This window comes from Podarcis raffonei, chromosome Z (assembly GCF_027172205.1).
Source record: "Podarcis raffonei isolate rPodRaf1 chromosome Z, rPodRaf1.pri, whole genome shotgun sequence".
Classification (NCBI taxonomy): Eukaryota; Metazoa; Chordata; class Lepidosauria; order Squamata; family Lacertidae; genus Podarcis; species Podarcis raffonei.
Window position 1 is genome coordinate 3,608,173 of NC_070621.1, and position 17,011 is coordinate 3,625,183.

Here is a 17,011-nt window from a genome sequence, read left to right on the forward strand (position 1 = left end):
GCTTCCCCATCTCTTGAGAACTACCTCATGTACCATTGTCAATCTGCTGGCCTATAGATCTTTTGGACTACAATTCCATCAGCCTCATCGAACATGTGTGTGCCCTTCCAGATACTGTTGGACTATAATTCCCGTCAGACACAATATGCAAGGCCAATGGTTAGTGAAGATAGGGCTTGGAAGTCCCACAGCTGCTGAAGCGGTGGTTCCCACATTCTTTGCCCTCCCTCCAATGGATGACTTAGAAATTGCAGGTGGTCTTGGCAAACCACTTATATGATTTATCTGATCGCTGCAGCAATTGAAATCCACTTGGGTAGATGCTTGGTGTTTTTCTTGCATTTGCACCGTTCCTTTTCCTCCTCCTCCTGTGCCAGGATCCCCCGCCTTGTCCTCACTCCCCACCCCGAGCAACTCTCCCAGCCGCCGTTTCCTCAGCCTCCTGCCCCCGGCTCACCATGGGGTTCTTAAGCGGCTTCGCAACCGCCGCCTCACGACGTCCTCAAAGCCGTGGATGAGGCGGCGGTAGCTGCAGAGGCTGCTGGTGCTGCCATGGAGACCTTGGCACCGTTGGGGCGCCGCCACCGCCGCCGCCGCGCGAGGACAGGAACTCCCACCGCAGCGGCACGGCGCCGCCGACGAACAGCTGCAGCTCCAGGACGCGCAGGCCGACTTCCGGCTCCGCCCCCGGCACGCCGCACGCCGCTCCCCCATTGGACGGTTTAAACCCCCGCCGCCGCCCTCGTGACCCCAACCCGATCGCCCGGCCGCCACAGGCGCTCTCTTTGGCGCTCGCGCGCACTCTCGCCGGCCCCTCTTGGGCACAGGCCGGGGGCGCGCGTGGCGTCACAAGAGTCCCGCCTCCTCCCGTCGGTTGCTATGGGAACGGAGCGGCTTGCGTCCTGTTTTGGGACGCGCGCGAGGTGAAGCCTGAAGACGTTACCAACGGTTGTTGAGTTGGACTCCAACTCCCATCAGCCCGCAGCCGGCGCGGCCAATGGTTAGGGCTGACGGGAATTCGAGTCCGGCAAAGGCCGGAAGACCTCGGAAGTCCGCTATTGCCATGGGGGGGGACAGGCGAGGGGGGCGGGTGAGGACAGCTGGGCGTGTATTATGTATGTATGTATGTATGTATGTATGTATGTACAGTGGTACCTCGGGTTACAGACGCTTCAGGTTACATATGCTTCAGGTTACAGACTCCGCTAACCCATAAATATTACCTCAGGTTAAGAACTTTGCTTCAGGATGAGAACAGAAATTATGTGGCGGCGGCAGCGGGAGGCCCCTTTAGCTAAAGTGGTACCTCAGATTAAGAACAGTTTCAGGTTAAGAACGGACCTCCAGAACGTATTAAGTACTTAACCCGAGGTACCACTGTATGTATATTATTTTGTTTACAATGTGTATATCTTTATTGTTTGAAAATACATAGATACATTTATGCCAGGAAAGCAAACAAACCAATAGACAAACATACGGTCAAATAAACAAACTATAAATTGACAGACAGTAGCAATATATGAAACAACACAATTCTTATAACTAACATCTTGTACTCCCAATGATGTAAACGATTGTAAAACAAGAAATTAAAAATGACTTCCAATTAGTCTTGCTGTACTTTATCTGTTGATTATCTTATACCGCACAGTTACATACAGTACTTAATTCGTTCCGGAGGTCCGTTCTTAACCCGAAGCACCACTTTAGCCTATGGGGCCTCCCACTGCTGCCGCGCCACCGCCGTGCAATTTCTGTTCTCATCCTGAAGCAAAGTTCTTAACCCAAGGTACTATTTCTGGGTTAGCGGAGTCTGTAACATGAAGCGTATGTAACTCGAGGTACCACTGTATTTCTTATATAGTTTCTGTTAACTTCCCTGTATTCTGCATCTATATTTAAATCTCTCTGCCCTGCCGCCAGGGCAGCACTTGCGGTATTTTTAATCCACACAACATCCTTGTGAGGTACGCCTGGTTTGGGAGAGGTGGTCATACGCTGATTCACAGTACTTCATGGCTGATTAAAGATTCAAGCAGAGGTCTCCAGAATAATATGTGATGTGAATGCTCTTGCCTCTGTGGCAAGTTGCCTCATGTGTGGGCTTAGCTCCTTTTCTGGGCCAGTGCTCCAAAGAGAATAAATAGTAAATGAAGAAGAGGACATGTGCTTTGGAGCACATGTAGATGAGTCACCATCCGTCATAGAATCATAGAGTTGGAAGGGACCATCTAGTCCAGGGTTCCCCAAACTTGGGTCTCCAACGGTTTTTGGACTACAGTTCCCACCATCCCTGACCACAGGTCCTGCTAGGTAGGGATGATGGGAGTTGTAGTCCGAAAACAGGAGGGGACCCTAGTTTGGGAAACGTTGATCTAGTCCAGCCTTTCTCAACCTGTGGGTCCCCAGCTAGCAAGGCCAGAGCTCAGGGATGATGGGAGCTGTAGTCCAACATCTGGGGACCCACAGGTTGAGAACTGCTGATAGTCCAACCCCCTTCAATGCAGGAATCTTTTGCCCAAAGTGGGGCACAACCCTCAGATTAAGAGTCCCATGCTTTACTGACAGAGCTGTCCCAATTGAACCCTGTACTTTAAACCCCTGCAAGTCCTGTCCTGATAGTGCCACTACAGTTAACTCACATCTTATCATCTTATTCTTATTTTACTTATGGGATCACAGCTTTATGTGGATAGGGCAGTGGGAAGTAAATAAATAAATGATAAATGGGAGCAGAGGAGACCCACTCTCCATTTATTTATTCTGCCACCGCTGCCCCACCTGTGCAAAGCTGCAATCGCATAAGGTTATTTGAATGCTTGATTGCATCCTTAGAGGTTAAAAAACCAGATACTACTTTTAGTATATATTTAGTGTCTATTGATCAATTTGACGCACAGACTTTGAGAAATGAAAGAAAGAAAGAATTAGCAAGCCCCATCTTAGTTAAACAATGGGATAATGTTTTAGCCTCCATGTCTAAGGTCATTAGATTATAGACTTGAGTTTCATACAACAAAAGATTTTATTTCAAGTTTATTGGATTCCATTACGACTGCATAAACACTGGAGATGCAATAAAATGCTTGTTCGAAACCTATTATACAGTGTTAGGTGTTTGCAAATTGGGGGCGGGACTATTGGAATGCATAAATACTATTGTGGGGAATAAATTAAAATTTCAGAAGATAACATAATCTTAAACTATATACCTAATATATGGGGCTTGAAATTGGTCAATGTAAATAGATTCTCTGTTCCCTTACATCTGCCAAACAATTGATATTAATACGTTGGAAGGACAAAAATAGGACCTCTGTGGATAGATGTCATGACAACTCTTGCAACCCAGACGAAGATAATGCATGGACAAATTTAATTATATTTGGAATGTCTTTACCAAAACCATAGTAAGCTATGAACAAACATATACTTGAGGGAAACAAATAAAAAATATTAAAAAATTATCCAGTAGCACCTTAGAAACCAACTAAGTTTGGTCTGGGTATAAGCTTTCATGTGCATGCACAAAGCATATAGCCAGAGCAAACTTAGTTGCTCTCTAAGGTGCTACTGGACAATTTTTATTTCCACCCCAGCTGCGTCAGACAAACACGGCTACCTACCTGAATCTTGATAAATTTAATCAATTTACATATATGCTATATAGTTCTGTAACCTTAATTGCATTTTTGTTGTTTTGTTATTGTTGTTTTCCTCTGCCTTTTAAAATGTTTTTCATGTGTCTGTTTTATTTTTATTTTTAAATCTTATTTTGATTTACTTTAACTCATTCTTCCAGTGCTCCAAATCCCGTACTGCGGCTAAGCAAGGCGCCTGGCTCTGGGAAGGAAGCTCAGAGGCAGGGTCCCAGAGCCCTCCGTCCGTCCTTAGGAGACGCAATACACTTGCAGCAAAATAGCAGAGTGAAATGCATGCACACACCCCTCCCACTGCTTCTGTCCTTGTAACTCTAGCTAGCAGGTGGCTGATAAGGCTGAGGCAAAGGGATATGTACAAGACCCACCATTTATGATGTTTTTGCTGCATTTGCAGCACCAAAGTGACCTCTCTGGGGTGCAGGTCTGGCAGTGTGTATGGAAGTCCTGGGCTTACAAGACCCTCCTCTGGGCCTCGCTGATGTGGTCCAAAGGAAAGCAGAGCAATAGGTTTGGCACCAGCTTGCCTGCAGCAGTTGAGGCGCCTTTGGTAGGGTTACTCCTTAGCGGATGTCTTGTTGTTGAAGTGTGATAAGAGGATGGCTCTCCTGAAGTAACAAAACAGAAGCCCTTAAAAGCCCATAGCTGAAGGGCAACTTTGTTTCTCAGAAACTATCTTTAGAAAAAACAAAATTAAGCATAGTAGTTCAACTGTACAGTACCTATAGCGCCACCAAGTGGTTATTATTGGTAATGGGACTTCTCAATTTTGTGCCACCTCAGCTTGGCACCCTGTTCAGAAAAACTGCAGGATCCCAGATCCAGCACTACACTGAGCAAGGCACCTGGGTCTGGGAAGGAGACTCCAGGGCTCTGGTAGAGTCCTAGAGCCCTTTCCTCCATAAAGCTGGGAAAGGGCTTCCTAGGCTTCCAGCTTTGGGAAGGCAGTAGCAGTACTGTGGCAGCATCCCTCCCAAACACAGAGAAAGTGGACAGACTTTGCAATCTTCCATAACTTACCGCCTCCATGTGGGTCTTCTATATTTTGTGGCAGCTTAGCACTGCTTTTGGCTTTACCTTGGCTGGGCACCCTGCGCAGGAAAACTGCCCTTGCTCTGCAAAGATACATTTCAGGGTCTTCTTCCCAAAGCTTGGTAAGCGCTTGGCCACCTTTGAGAACGATGGAAGGGCTCTGGGACCTGCCAATGCCCTGAAGCCTCCTTCACAGAGCCAGGGGCCTTGCTTAGCTGCAGTTCAGGAGATTGGTAGTTTCTGTGCACAGGGTGCTGAGATTAGGTGGTGCAAAATTGAGAAGATCCACTTGGGGGCAGCAAATATTGTCCTCACACCTGGCTTTGGGAAGGAGAGAAGGGTTTTAGGACCCTACCAGAGCCCTGGAGCCTCCTACCCTATGCCAGGCACCTTGCTTGCCACAGTGTGGGAGATCTGCAGTTTTCCTTCACAGGACTCTGAGAAGATCTATGACCATTCAGGGGCATCAAATATTGGCTTCACATAAGGCACAATTTTATTAAAGATTACCAAAGTGCCTTCATTTTGCCTGGCATTGGTAGGGCGGTGCAAGGGCTGAGGGATGCCCCTAGAGCCCTGGCATTGCCTTCCCAAAACTGGATGCCCAGGAAGTGGCAGTAAGGACTCTTGGACCTTGAGCCAGGTGCTTTACAGGATGCTGAGGCAAGGTGGCACAAAATTGAAGCGTCCACTTGGGGGCGCTAAATATTGGCCTCCACAGGGGCCATTTTATGGAAGATTACAAAGGCCCTTCCATTTTGTTTGGCCTTGGGAGGACGGTGTAAGGGCTCTGGGATGCTGCCAGAGCCCTGGCACCACCTTCCCAAAGCCGGAAGTGGTGCTGAGGTGCTGCAAAATTGAGAAGATCCATGACTGTGAGGATCCACTTGGGGGCGCCAAATATTGGCCTCCATAGGGCGCCATTTTATGGAAGATTACAAAGGCCCTACCATTTTGTTTGGCCTTGGGAGGACAGCGCAAGGGCTCTGGGATGCTGTCAGAGTCCTGACACCACCTTCCCAAAGCCGGGGCGCCAAATATTGGCCTTCACAGGACGCCATTTTATGGAAGATTACAAAGGCCCTACCATTTTGTTTGGCCTTGGGAGGACAGCGCAAGGGCTCTGGGATGCTGTCAGAGCCCTGGCACCACCTTCCCAAAGCCGGGGCGCCAAATATTGGCCTCCACAGGATGCCATTTTATGGAAGATTACAAAGGCCCTTCCATTTTGTTTGGCCTTGGGAGGACAGCGCAAGGGCTCTGGGATGCTGTCAGAGCCCTGACACCACCTTCCCAAAGCCAGGGCGCCAAATATTGGCCTCCACAGGACGCCATTTTATGGAAGATTACAAAGGCCCTTCCATTTTGTTTGGCCTTGGGAGGACAGTGCAAGGGCTCTGGGATGCTGCCAGAGCCCTGGCACCGCCTCCCTCAAGCCAGAAGTGGTGCTGAGGTTCACAAAATTGAGAAGACCCATAACTGTGAGAATCCACTTGGGGGCGCCAAATATTGGGCTTGCACTGGGTTTTGGGAAGGACGGAAGGACTTTAGGACCCTGACAGAGTCCTGGAACCTCCTACCTGGAGCCAGGCGCCTTGCTTGCCGCAGTGCGGGACATCTGCAATTTTCCCGCACAGAGCTCCAAGAAGATCCATAACCGAGAAGATCCATTCAAGGGCATCAAATATTGGCCTTGCATAGGGCACAATTTTATTAAAGATTACCGAAGCCCCTCCATTTTGTATGGCATTGAGAGGGCAGTGCAAGGGCTCTGGGATGCCTAGGAAGTGGAGAGAAGGACTCTTGGACCCTGAACCCCAGGCAGAGAGGAGATCGACACGGGGGGGGGGGGGGTTGAGGCAAGCTGGCACAAAACAGACAGTTCAGTTGGGGGCGGTTCCACTTAGGGGAGGCAATTATTGGCACCCAACTTTGGGAATAAGAGAAAGGATGTAGGACCCTGCCAGAGCTCTGGAGCTTCCTTTCCAGAGCCAGGGGCCTTGCTGAGGGGCCTTTAGATCACCCAATAAAATATTTGAGGTAACCGTTCCCCCCAAAGTTGATGGGCATTGCCATTCAAACTGTCTGTGAACCACATCATGTGATCGATTATGCAGTTTGGGGCTTACCTGCCCCCCTATTTTATTCAAGTTGGCACCACTGCTACTTTTTCTTCTTTGGTGATCACTCGTAGCTAAGTAAGATTGTCTTCCATGAACAGTGAGTCTATAAGTGACTGTGGAGGCCAATTTTGAACTTCTAGAGCAGTGATGGCCAAACTTGGCTCTCCAGCTGTTTTGGGACTACAATTCCCATCATCTCTGACCACTGTTCCTGTTAGCTAGGGATGAAGGGAGTTGTAGTCCCAAAACAGCTGGAGGGTCAACTTTGGCCATCACTGGTCTAGGGGGACATTGGACATGATTTTCACCGCTACACAGCTTCAAGAAAAAAGTGGAGAGCGAAACCAACCCCTGTATATGGTGTTTATTGACTTGACTAAGGCCTCTACTTCACACCTCTACTTCACACTGCTGTCTGGCTCTGGGAAAGAGGCTGCAGAGCTCTGGCAGGGTCCCAAAACCCTTTGTTTCTTCTCAAAGCTAGCCAAGTACTTCCTAGGCTTCTGCCAGTGCTCTGACAGCATCACTTTGTAATTTTCCATAAAATGGAGACCTGTGTGCCAGGGCTCTGACGACTTTTCAAAGCTAGACAAAATGGGCAGACTTTGCAATCTTCCATAACTTGTTGCCCCAAGTAGATCTTCTCAGTTATGGGTCTTCTCAATTTTGTGGCAACACATCAACTCTCCCAATCTTTGTGATCCTTAGCACCCCCAAGTGGACTGTCTCAATTTTGCATCACCTCACCTCAACACCCTGAACAGGAAAACTGCCAATCTCACCCCCTGACCCTTAGCACAGCACTCCCAAAGCCAGACTTCGATGGCACCCTGGGCAGGAAAACTGCTGGATCCTAGATCCTATACCAGGGGTCAGCAACCTTTTTCAGCTGTGGGCTGGTCCACCATCCCTCAGACCATGTGGTGGGCCAGACTATATTTTTTTTTGGGGGGGGAATGAACGAATTCCTATGCCCCACAAATAACCCAGAGATGCATTTTAAATAAAAGGACACATTCTACTCATGTGAAAACAACAGGCAGGCCCCACAAATAACCTAGAGATGCATTTTAAATAAAAGGACACATTCTACTCATGTAAAGACACGCTGATTCCTGGACCATCCAAGGGCTGGATTGAGAGGGGGATTGGGCTGCATCCAGCCCCCCCCCCGCCTTAGTTTGCCTACCCCTGTCCTCTACTGTAGCTAAGCCAGGCAACTGTCTCTGAGGAGGAGGCTGCAGGACTCTGGCAAGGTCCTAAAGCCCTTCCCTCCTTTCCAAAGCTGGGCAAGCACTTCCTAGGCTTCTGGCATTTCAGAAGTTGGTGCCAGGTGTGATAGGAATTTTGAAGTCTTAGATATATGTTAAATGTTCATAAGTGTACCAACGAAGCACATACATAGATCAGCACAGGAAGACCGACCTGGAACCATTTTGATTCCCAAACTGTCCCAAACTGACCGAATGTTTTCTCTGCAAGGTCAAAGGAAAATGGAAAAGCCTCCCCATTGTCTTTTCCTTCACAAATCCTGTCTTAACAGTATGTCTGTGTTTGAATAGGGTGTGAGCCTGTGACCTGTCCCAGGAACTAAGTATTTATCACTACGAAAGAATGGCCAGGCTCCCCAGGCAATCCAATCAAGTAACCTGCCAGACAGGAGATAAACAAGGACAGGAGAAAAACAACATTCAAATTTTTGTTTAGATCGCCTTTTTTGTGATGTAGGTATGATGTATCTGAGGGGTGGTGAAATATACTCAGAGTCGCGAAGTGATTTCATGCTCTTTATTCAGCTCATAGTGGTGAGGAGGAATGAATGAAAGTCCCCTCAAAGTATCTGCTTTATATGCATTATTTACACAATGGGCTGTACATGATTGGCTTATTCCGGAATTCTACTGTAAGCCAATCAGGTTGTGGATTCACTTCTATCTGGAGCATGATTGGGTAGTTCCTGCCAACCAATCATACTGCTGCATTGTTCTAGGACCAATCAGACTGCTGCATTCTGAATCCTATTGTTCTAGGACCAATCAGACTGCTGCCTTTTGGATCCTATTGTTCTAGGACCAATCAGACTGCTGCAGTTTGGATCCTATTCAACTCAGTACATAACACCCCTCCCCTCTAAGTTCCAGTCCTGCCCGGGAGGTCGCATTCATAGTCCTCGAGGTACGCCGGCGGCCTACGTGTGCGTTGCGGCCTGGGGTGTTCCCTGGTCCGGGGTTCAGGTTCTGGCTCGTGTTCCAAGGATGCTGGCTGTGATGGGGCTATTTGGTCTGGCGCAACCGGCTCGCTCAGTCATGGTTCTGGTTCCGGTGTCCTTTCGGCCTCGCAGGTCCTCTCTGTATTTACTGATTCTGCCTCTCCTGCTGGCCCCTCGTGCTCTATGGGCCTCACTGCCCCTCTGTTCCCTTGGGACTCCTCTGACCTTTCCTCCTCCTGGTTTTCTCCCGGGAATCGTCGCCGTATCTGGTCGCAGTGGCGGCACCAGCATTGCCCCCCATCTGTTAGCACCTCGTACGACACGGGGCCAGTGACCCTGGTGACTGTGGCGGGTACCCATGCTGGGCCTGCCCCAAAATTCTTTGCGTACACTGGGTCCTGGGCCTCGGAGGTCCGGGGGTTCCTGCCTTCCCCCACCACTACCTCATCCTGAGCTCTATCGGGGTGAATGCGGTCCAATCTGATCGCAAGGCGCCGACCCATTAGTAGTTCAGCGGGGCTCCGGCCAGTTGTTGAGCTGGGGGTGCTGTGCTGTGCTAGAAGGAATGTGGCAAGGCGGTACTCCCAATCCCCTTGCGTCATGCGGCGAAGGGTGTCCTTGGTGGTCCGCACCATGCGTTCTGCTTGGCCATTGGTGGCAGGATGGAATGGCGCCGAACGGATGTGGCGGATGGCGTTCTGCGCTGTGAAGGTTTGGAATTCTCCTGACGTAAATGCAGTCCCGTTGTCTGAGACGAGAGTGTCAGGGAGCCCGTGGGTTGCAAACAGCCTGCGTAGTACCCGGATGGCTGCGGACGTAGAAGTGGACGGTACCAGTGCGACTTCCAGCCATTTGGTGTAGGAGTCCACCACTATGAAGAATGTTTTCCCCTGAAAGGGGCCAGCGAAGTCCACATGCAGGCGTGACCATGGTGCTCGGGCGGACTCCCAGGACTGGACTGGGGCCCTTGGGGGATCTGGGCGGGATTCTTGGCAGGCCTGGCAGTGTTTGACCCAGGCCTCTATCTCTCCGTCGATCCCCGGCCACCACACATAACTCCTGGCAAGGGCCTTCATTCTTACTACCCCTGGGTGTGTCTCGTGTAGGGCTGTGAGGACCCTTTTGCGGAGGGGCTGGGGAACAACGACCCTGCTTCCCCATAACAGGCACCCCTTGTGGGCCGACAGTTCATGTTTGCGGGTTGTGTAGCCGGCGAATTCTGGCCCGGGGCTGCTGCTGGGCCATCCCCTCCACACCCAGTCCAGGACCCGGGAGATGACCCTATCTTTCTTGGAATGGTGTGCAACTTCTTGTGCCTGAATGGGGCGGTCGGGAAGCAGCTCCAGGCTCATAACCTCTTGTGCAGGTGCTGGGTCGGGGCCTGTTTCCGGTAGTGGTAGCCTGCTGAGGGCATCCGCATGGCCCATCGCCTTCCCCGGACGGTGAATCAGTGCATACTGGTAGCTGGCAAGGAAAATTGACCACCTGAGGACGCGAGGAGACAGCACTTGGGGGGTCTGCTTTTCAGGGGCAAATAAGCCAAGCAACGGCTTGTGGTCAGTCACCACGGTGAAGGGCCGCCCGTACAAGAAATCATGGAATTTTTTTACTCCCTTCACGATTGCCAGACCCTCCTTGTCGATTTGTGAGTAGTTCCGCTCGGTTGCGTTGAGTGTCTGGGAAAAGTATGCCACCGGTACCTCTCTTCCATCCGGGAGTTGGTGTCCCAGGACAGCGCCAATTCCATAGGGCGAGGCATCGCATGCTAGCACCACCGGCAGCCTCTCGTCGAAGTGTGCCAAGACCGAGTTTGAGACAAGCAAGTCCTTGACTGCCTGGAATGCGGCCTCCTGGCGCTGGCCCCACACCCAAGGGGCCCGCTTGTTCAGGAGTCTGTGTAGGGGCTCCGCTACCGCCGCCTTGTGGGGAAGGAAGGAATGGTAAAAGTTCAATAGTCCCAAGAAGGCCTGAAGTTCAGTCTTGTTCTTGGGCGCTGGGGCATCACAAATGGCCCGTACCTTGTCCCCAGTCGGGTGGACCCCTTCTGCGTCCACCATAAATCCCAGAAAGTCCACCTGAGGCACTCCTAGTAGACATTTTTCCCGCTTCACCTTGAGACCCGCCGTCTGGAAACGGTGCAGAACGGTGCGGAGGCGGTCCTCAAACTCCTCTGGTGTGGGCCCGGCAATCAACACATCATCGAAGAAGGGGGTGACGCCAGGAATCCCTTTAAGTAGAGAGTCCATTAGATTCTGGAATATGCCTGGTGCCACGCTGACACCGAATTGCAGCCGCTTTACCCTGAATGCTCCTCTGTACGTCACAATCGTCTGTGCCTCTGCTGTGGCCTCATCTACTGGCAGCTGTTGATATGCTTGGGCCAAGTCCAGCTTGCCAAAAATTTTCGACCCAGCCAGGGTGGCAAGAACATGGCTGACCACTGGCACTGGGTATGCATGGGCCGTGAGGGCCTTGTTTATGGTACATTTGTAGTCTGCGCAGATGCGGACTGAACCATTAGGCTTGACGGGCGTGACGATTGGGGTTTCCCAGGGGGCATTAGGCACCGGCTCCAGCACTCCTTGCTCCACGAGCCGGTCCAATTCCTCGTCTATACGGGGTTTCAGGGCGAACGGGACCCGGCGGGCCTTGAGCCTGACCGGTCGTACTGCGGGGTCAAGCTGTAGAGCAATGGGGGGGCCCGTATACTGTCCCAATTTCCCATCGAAAACCCCCGGAAATTCCTTGCATATGGTGTCCACGTCCACTTGTAAGCTAGTGTGGTTCACCCCGGTGACGGCTAGCCCCAGTGGTCCAAACCATGCCAATCCCAGTAAGCTAATGTAGGGGCCCTTGACCACAAGCAAGTCCAGTTGCCGCGTCCGCCCTCGGTATTGCACCCTGAAGGTCCCCACCCCCATTGTGGGGACCTTACGTTTTTGGAAGTCCCGGAGGGTGAATGGGGCCGGCCTGAGTTTGGGACCCCCAGTAGGACACAGTTTCCTTAAGGTCCTTGCCGAGATTATGGATAGAGTTGAACCCGTGTCAAGCTCCATGCGGCATGGGGCCCCCTCTATCTGTACGTCAACATAAATTTTCTCTACGTTGGGGTGGGGCAACTGGTATACCTGGAAGTCCGTGAGCTCTGTCGAGTTGCCTTGGTGCGTTGGGCCCCGGGACCTGGGGCTCTTGGATTGGTCATCTGATGCCTGGCGTCGGGTGGGCCGAGCCCGACACACCCGGGCGATGTGTCCCAATTTTCTGCACTGCCTGCACTCTGCGTTGCGGAAACAGCAGGTCCTCCTCTCGTGACTTTCTCCACAGCTTGCGCAGTTCCCTCCTTCTCGTCGAGGCAGCTGTGGTATGTGGGCTGCTTGAGTGCGCTGCTGTACTCGGTGCACCTCCTCCCTGTCGGATCCTGAGTCGTCGGTGAGGTCTTCGTGGTGGACCCTCGGTTGGGACAGCTGGCTCGGCCGTGCCTCTTGCGTCGACCTCTCGGCAGCTTCCGTTGCCAGGGCCTCCTCCAGAGCGACCTGGAACGTTAGGTCCTTCTTAGCGTAGAGGTGTCGTTGCAGCTTCTCATCCTTCAGGCCACCGACGAGGCGGTCACGAAGCATGTTCTCCAGCTCTGAGAAGTTGCAGAACCGGGCGGCTTGGCGGAGAGAGGTCACAAACCCAGTTATGGTTTCCCCAGGGGCTTGCCGCTTTGCGTAGAAGGCATTTCGACGAGCCACCACTGAGGGCTGCGGCGAAAAGTGCCCCTTCAGCTGTTCCATTATTGTTTTGTATGGAACAGTAGCGACGTCTTCAGGCGCAAGGAGGGCCCGGGCGATTTCAAACGTCTCCTCTCCGCAGACGCTGAAGAATATCGCCCTCTTCTTGGCGTCTTCTTCGTCGGTGACCCCTTTGGCTTCTAGGAGGAAGGTGAAACGGGAGGCGTACGCTTCCCAGTCTCCAGATGCTGGGTTGAATGGCGAGAAGCTGTTGTCGGTTGCCATTCTGAGTTCCTTGTGTCCCGGAGCTGAAGCCTGGATACACGGTGCGAGGCAGCGGTGCGGCAGGTGGCGGTGCTGCGGTGCTGTGTGTGGCAGTCAGCTCAGCGGGATCCCATCCTCGTCGCCAGTGAAATATACTCAGAGTCGCGAAGTGATTTCATGCTCTTTATTCAGCTCATAGTGGTGAGGAGGAATGAATGAAAGTCCCCTCAAAGTATCTGCTTTATATACATTATTTACACAATGGGCTGCACATGATTGGCTAATTCCGGAATTCTACTGTAAGCCAATCAGGTTGTGGATTCACTTCTATCTGGAGCATGATTGGGTAGTTCCTGCCAACCAATCATACTGCTGCATTGTTCTAGGACCAATCAGACTGCTGCATTCTGAATCCTATTGTTCTAGGACCAATCAGACTGCTGCCTTTTGGATCCTATTGTTCTAGGACCAATCAGACTGCTGCAGTTTGGATCCTATTCAACTCAGTACATAACAGGTGGTCTTAGGTTACACCCCTTCTGTGATGTATGTATGATGTTTCTGGGGGTGGTCTTGGACTCCAGGGCGGGCAATTTAAAATGTCTATATAAGGGTGGGCACACCTTTGTTGTGGGTCCTCCTCTCTCTTCCTGCGTGTGAAGGGAGCACCCTGTTGCAACAGATCATAGAGACATCATGACTTGTAGCCATCGGACCTAACCTGTAGGCCTCAGCCACCTCACAGGGCTGTTTGGGGCTTAAACCTATGTTATCTTCCTTGGTAGGAGATTGCTTCGTTAGTGAGAAAGTGAGCTATTAAGCTAGGAAATTCCTATTCAACTATATATTCTAGCTTGATTCAGCCTCAGCCCCTCTTCTGCAGCATGACCTACTTCATGGGGTTGTTGTTAAGGAATATCAAAATAACATATGCAAATACTCAGGGCTTTTTTTCAGCCAGAACTCACCGGAACTCAGATCCACACCTCCCAGGTAGCCACCATTGCCATTATAAGAGAACAAGGTGAGTTCTCGTGAGTCATGGTGAGTTGTTGCACCTCTTTTTCTAGAAAAATATCACTGCAAATACTAAACATTAATGTTGCTGTTTTGTTGCTGAGTAAGCAGAAAACAGCTCCAATAACAGCAGCAAAATCGCTTTATTGCAAATAATGTCTCTGCCTCTCACCTAGGACGAAACTGCAATTCTGAGAAACTTTATTCCAGAACTCTTTGCATACCATACAAAGTTTTGGGGAAAAGTTTCTGGTTTTTTATTTTATTTTAACATAGCCAATATTTTTTTTTTGGGGGGGAGGCATTATGTTGGGGGCAGGACTAATTTATCTGCAATGCAATTGATCAGTTAGTTAAGTAGTTTCATTTATTTATTTATTTATTTATTTAATTGATTTGGGAGGCAACTTCCCCTCCCCACCCTTTACACCCATGAACGGTGGAACCATTTTTGAAAATATAAAATCTGCATCAGAAACCAGCAACATCCCCTTCCCCAATCCACTGCTTCCTTTCATGTTATTGGTCTCAAAAGATAATTATTGCAGAAGCAAGCAAACCGGAAAGTTAAAACCTACACACCACACTCTGGTGTATTATATAGAAAGCAATATCATTGATTTCTACAAAGCTTACTTCTGAAGAAATATTGTGTTCATACATAATGATAAGCAGAAGGTCTGGTTTATTAAAGCATAGTATGCATGCATCTTCACTGCCCCCAGTTGCTCATCTCCCCTTCTAGACCAAGGTTCTTGAACAGGTGGTTGGGACCAGATCCCGGTGTACTTGGAGGAAACTGATTTTCTAGATCCATTTCAATTGGGGCTTAGACACACCTTTGGCACAGAAACCTTGCATGATGATCTCTGTGGGGAGAGACATAGGGGAAATAGGTAAAGGTAAAGGGACCCCTGATCATTAGGTCCAGTTGTGGCCGACTCTGGGGTTGCGGCGCTCATCTTGCTTTATTGGCCGAGGGAGCCGGCGTACAGCTTCCGGGTCATGTGGCCAGCATGACTAAGCCGCTTCTGGCGAACCAGAGCAGCGCATGGAAATGCCGTTTACCTTCCCACCGGAGTGGTACCTATTTATCTACTTGCACTTGACATGCTTTCGAACTGCTAGGTTGTCAGGAGCAGAGACCAAGCAACGGGAGCTCACCCCGTTGCGGGGATTCGAACCGCCGACCTTCTGATTGGCAAGTCCTAGGCTCTGTGGTTTAACCCACAGTGCCACCCGGGGAAATAGGTCACTGTTAATTCTCGACCCCACAGCTGCTTTTGATATCATTGATCATAGTAGTATCCTTCTGGAGAGGCTGTCTGAGTTGAGGGTGGGTGGCACTCCTTTACAGTGGTTCCAGTCCGACTTGGATGCTCACTCCCAGAGAGTGATGGTTGGGGAGTGCTTTTCAGCCCCATGGAGCCTTCAATGTGGAGTTCCTCAGGGCTAAATCCCCCACCCCATGCTATTTAACATCAACATGAAACTGCTGAGTGGGGTCATCCAAAGTTTTGGAATACGTCAGCAATATGCTGAGGGTGTATGTTATGTACTGAGCTTGGATCTTAGAACAATAGGCAGGTAGGATCCTAGAAGGCAGCAACTGGATTGGTCTGCAGGAGCCACCCAATCCGGCTCCAGAGGAAGTGAATCAGAAACAGCATGAAATCAACACTCAGCTCAGAGTATATTTCAGCTCTACTTCTTGTTTACATCTGCTGGTGAGGCAGTGGATAATAATAATAATAATAATAATAATAATAATAATTACTATTTGTACCCCGCCCACTCTGGGCGGCTTCCATAGAAACCAAAAATACACTATACAGGGCTGCCTTAAGATGTCTTCTGAATGTCAGGTAGTTGTTTATCTCTTTGACATCTGAAGGGAGGGCGCCACTACCGAGAAGGCCCTCTGCCTGGTTCCCTGTAGCTTTGCTTCTCGCAGTGAGGGAACCGCCAGAAGGCCCTCAGCGCTGAACCTCAGTGTCTGGGCTGAACGATGGGGGTGGAGACACTCCTTCAGGTATACAGGATGTGCTGGACCAGTGTCTTGCCTCGGTAACTGACTGGATGAGAGCCAAAAAACTGATGCACAATTCAGATAAAACTGAGACACTGTTAGTAGGCTTTTCCCTAAACTGGATAGCTGGGAGGTGGCCTGCTCTTGATGAGGTTACACTGCCTCTGAAGAGCAGGTACACTATTTGTGGATACTTCTCAATCCATTGCTGTCGCTTGAGGCTCAGGTGGCCTCAGTGGCCCAGGGTGCCTTCCATCTGCTTTGCCTGGTGGCCCAGCTGCACCTCTATCTGGACAGGGATAGCCTAACGTCTGTTGTCTATGCTCTGGTAACCTCTAGGTTGGATTACCGCAACACATTATACATAGGGCTGCCTCTGAAGATGGTACGGAAGCTTCAGCTGGTGCAGAATTTGGCGGCCCGGTTGCTCACCAGGGAAAGACGGTTTGAGCATACCACACCGATCCCGGTCCAATTGCACAAGCTGCCAATCAGCTTCCAAGCCAATTCAAAGTGTTGTTTTTGACCTATAAAGTCTTTAACATCTCAGGACCGCAATACCTTAAGGACCGCCTCTCTCCATATAAGCTGTCCTGGATTCTGTGTTCATAATCTAAGGCCATTATTCATGTGTCTCCTCCACGCGAGGTCTGGAGGGTGGTAACACGAGAATGGACCTTTTCTATAGTGGCTCCCCGTTTGTGGAATGTTCTTTCCAGGAAGGTTTATATATTTTTAGGCGCCAGGTGAAAATGTTCCTCTTTGGCCTACAGCCTTTTAAGTGTATCTGTGGGAAGCAGGGTGGGTATTGTTTTGTTGCTTTGGTTTAATTATTTACTGTGTTTTATCTTGTTATTTTATTCTGTGAACCGCCCTGAGATCTTCAGATAAAGGGTGATATATAAATTTAACAAGCAAACAAAAAAAAATGCATGAACCGGGGGTCATAGTTTGTTTTGCCC

At 50.1% G+C, this 17,011-nt stretch overlaps 1 protein-coding gene across 4 annotated transcripts in view; it reads right to left on the bottom strand.

Annotated features, from left to right (window-relative positions):
* The window catches only part of ODF2 (outer dense fiber of sperm tails 2), a 40,360-nt gene extending 36,292 nt beyond the window's left edge, over window positions 1-4,068 (bottom strand). The window contains exon 1 of one of the 4 annotated variants that reach the window (XM_053374897.1): window positions 4,031-4,068. In XM_053374897.1, coding sequence (XP_053230872.1) covers window positions 4,031-4,053 — 23 coding nt within the window. In that variant the 5' untranslated portion in view covers window positions 4,054-4,068. Of the gene's footprint in view, window positions 1-457; window positions 730-4,030 lie in introns of those variants that run through there. The other 3 variants (XM_053374893.1, XM_053374898.1, XM_053374895.1) reach the window with 3 other exon arrangements.
* Between the last annotated feature and the right edge of the window lie 12,943 nt (window positions 4,069-17,011).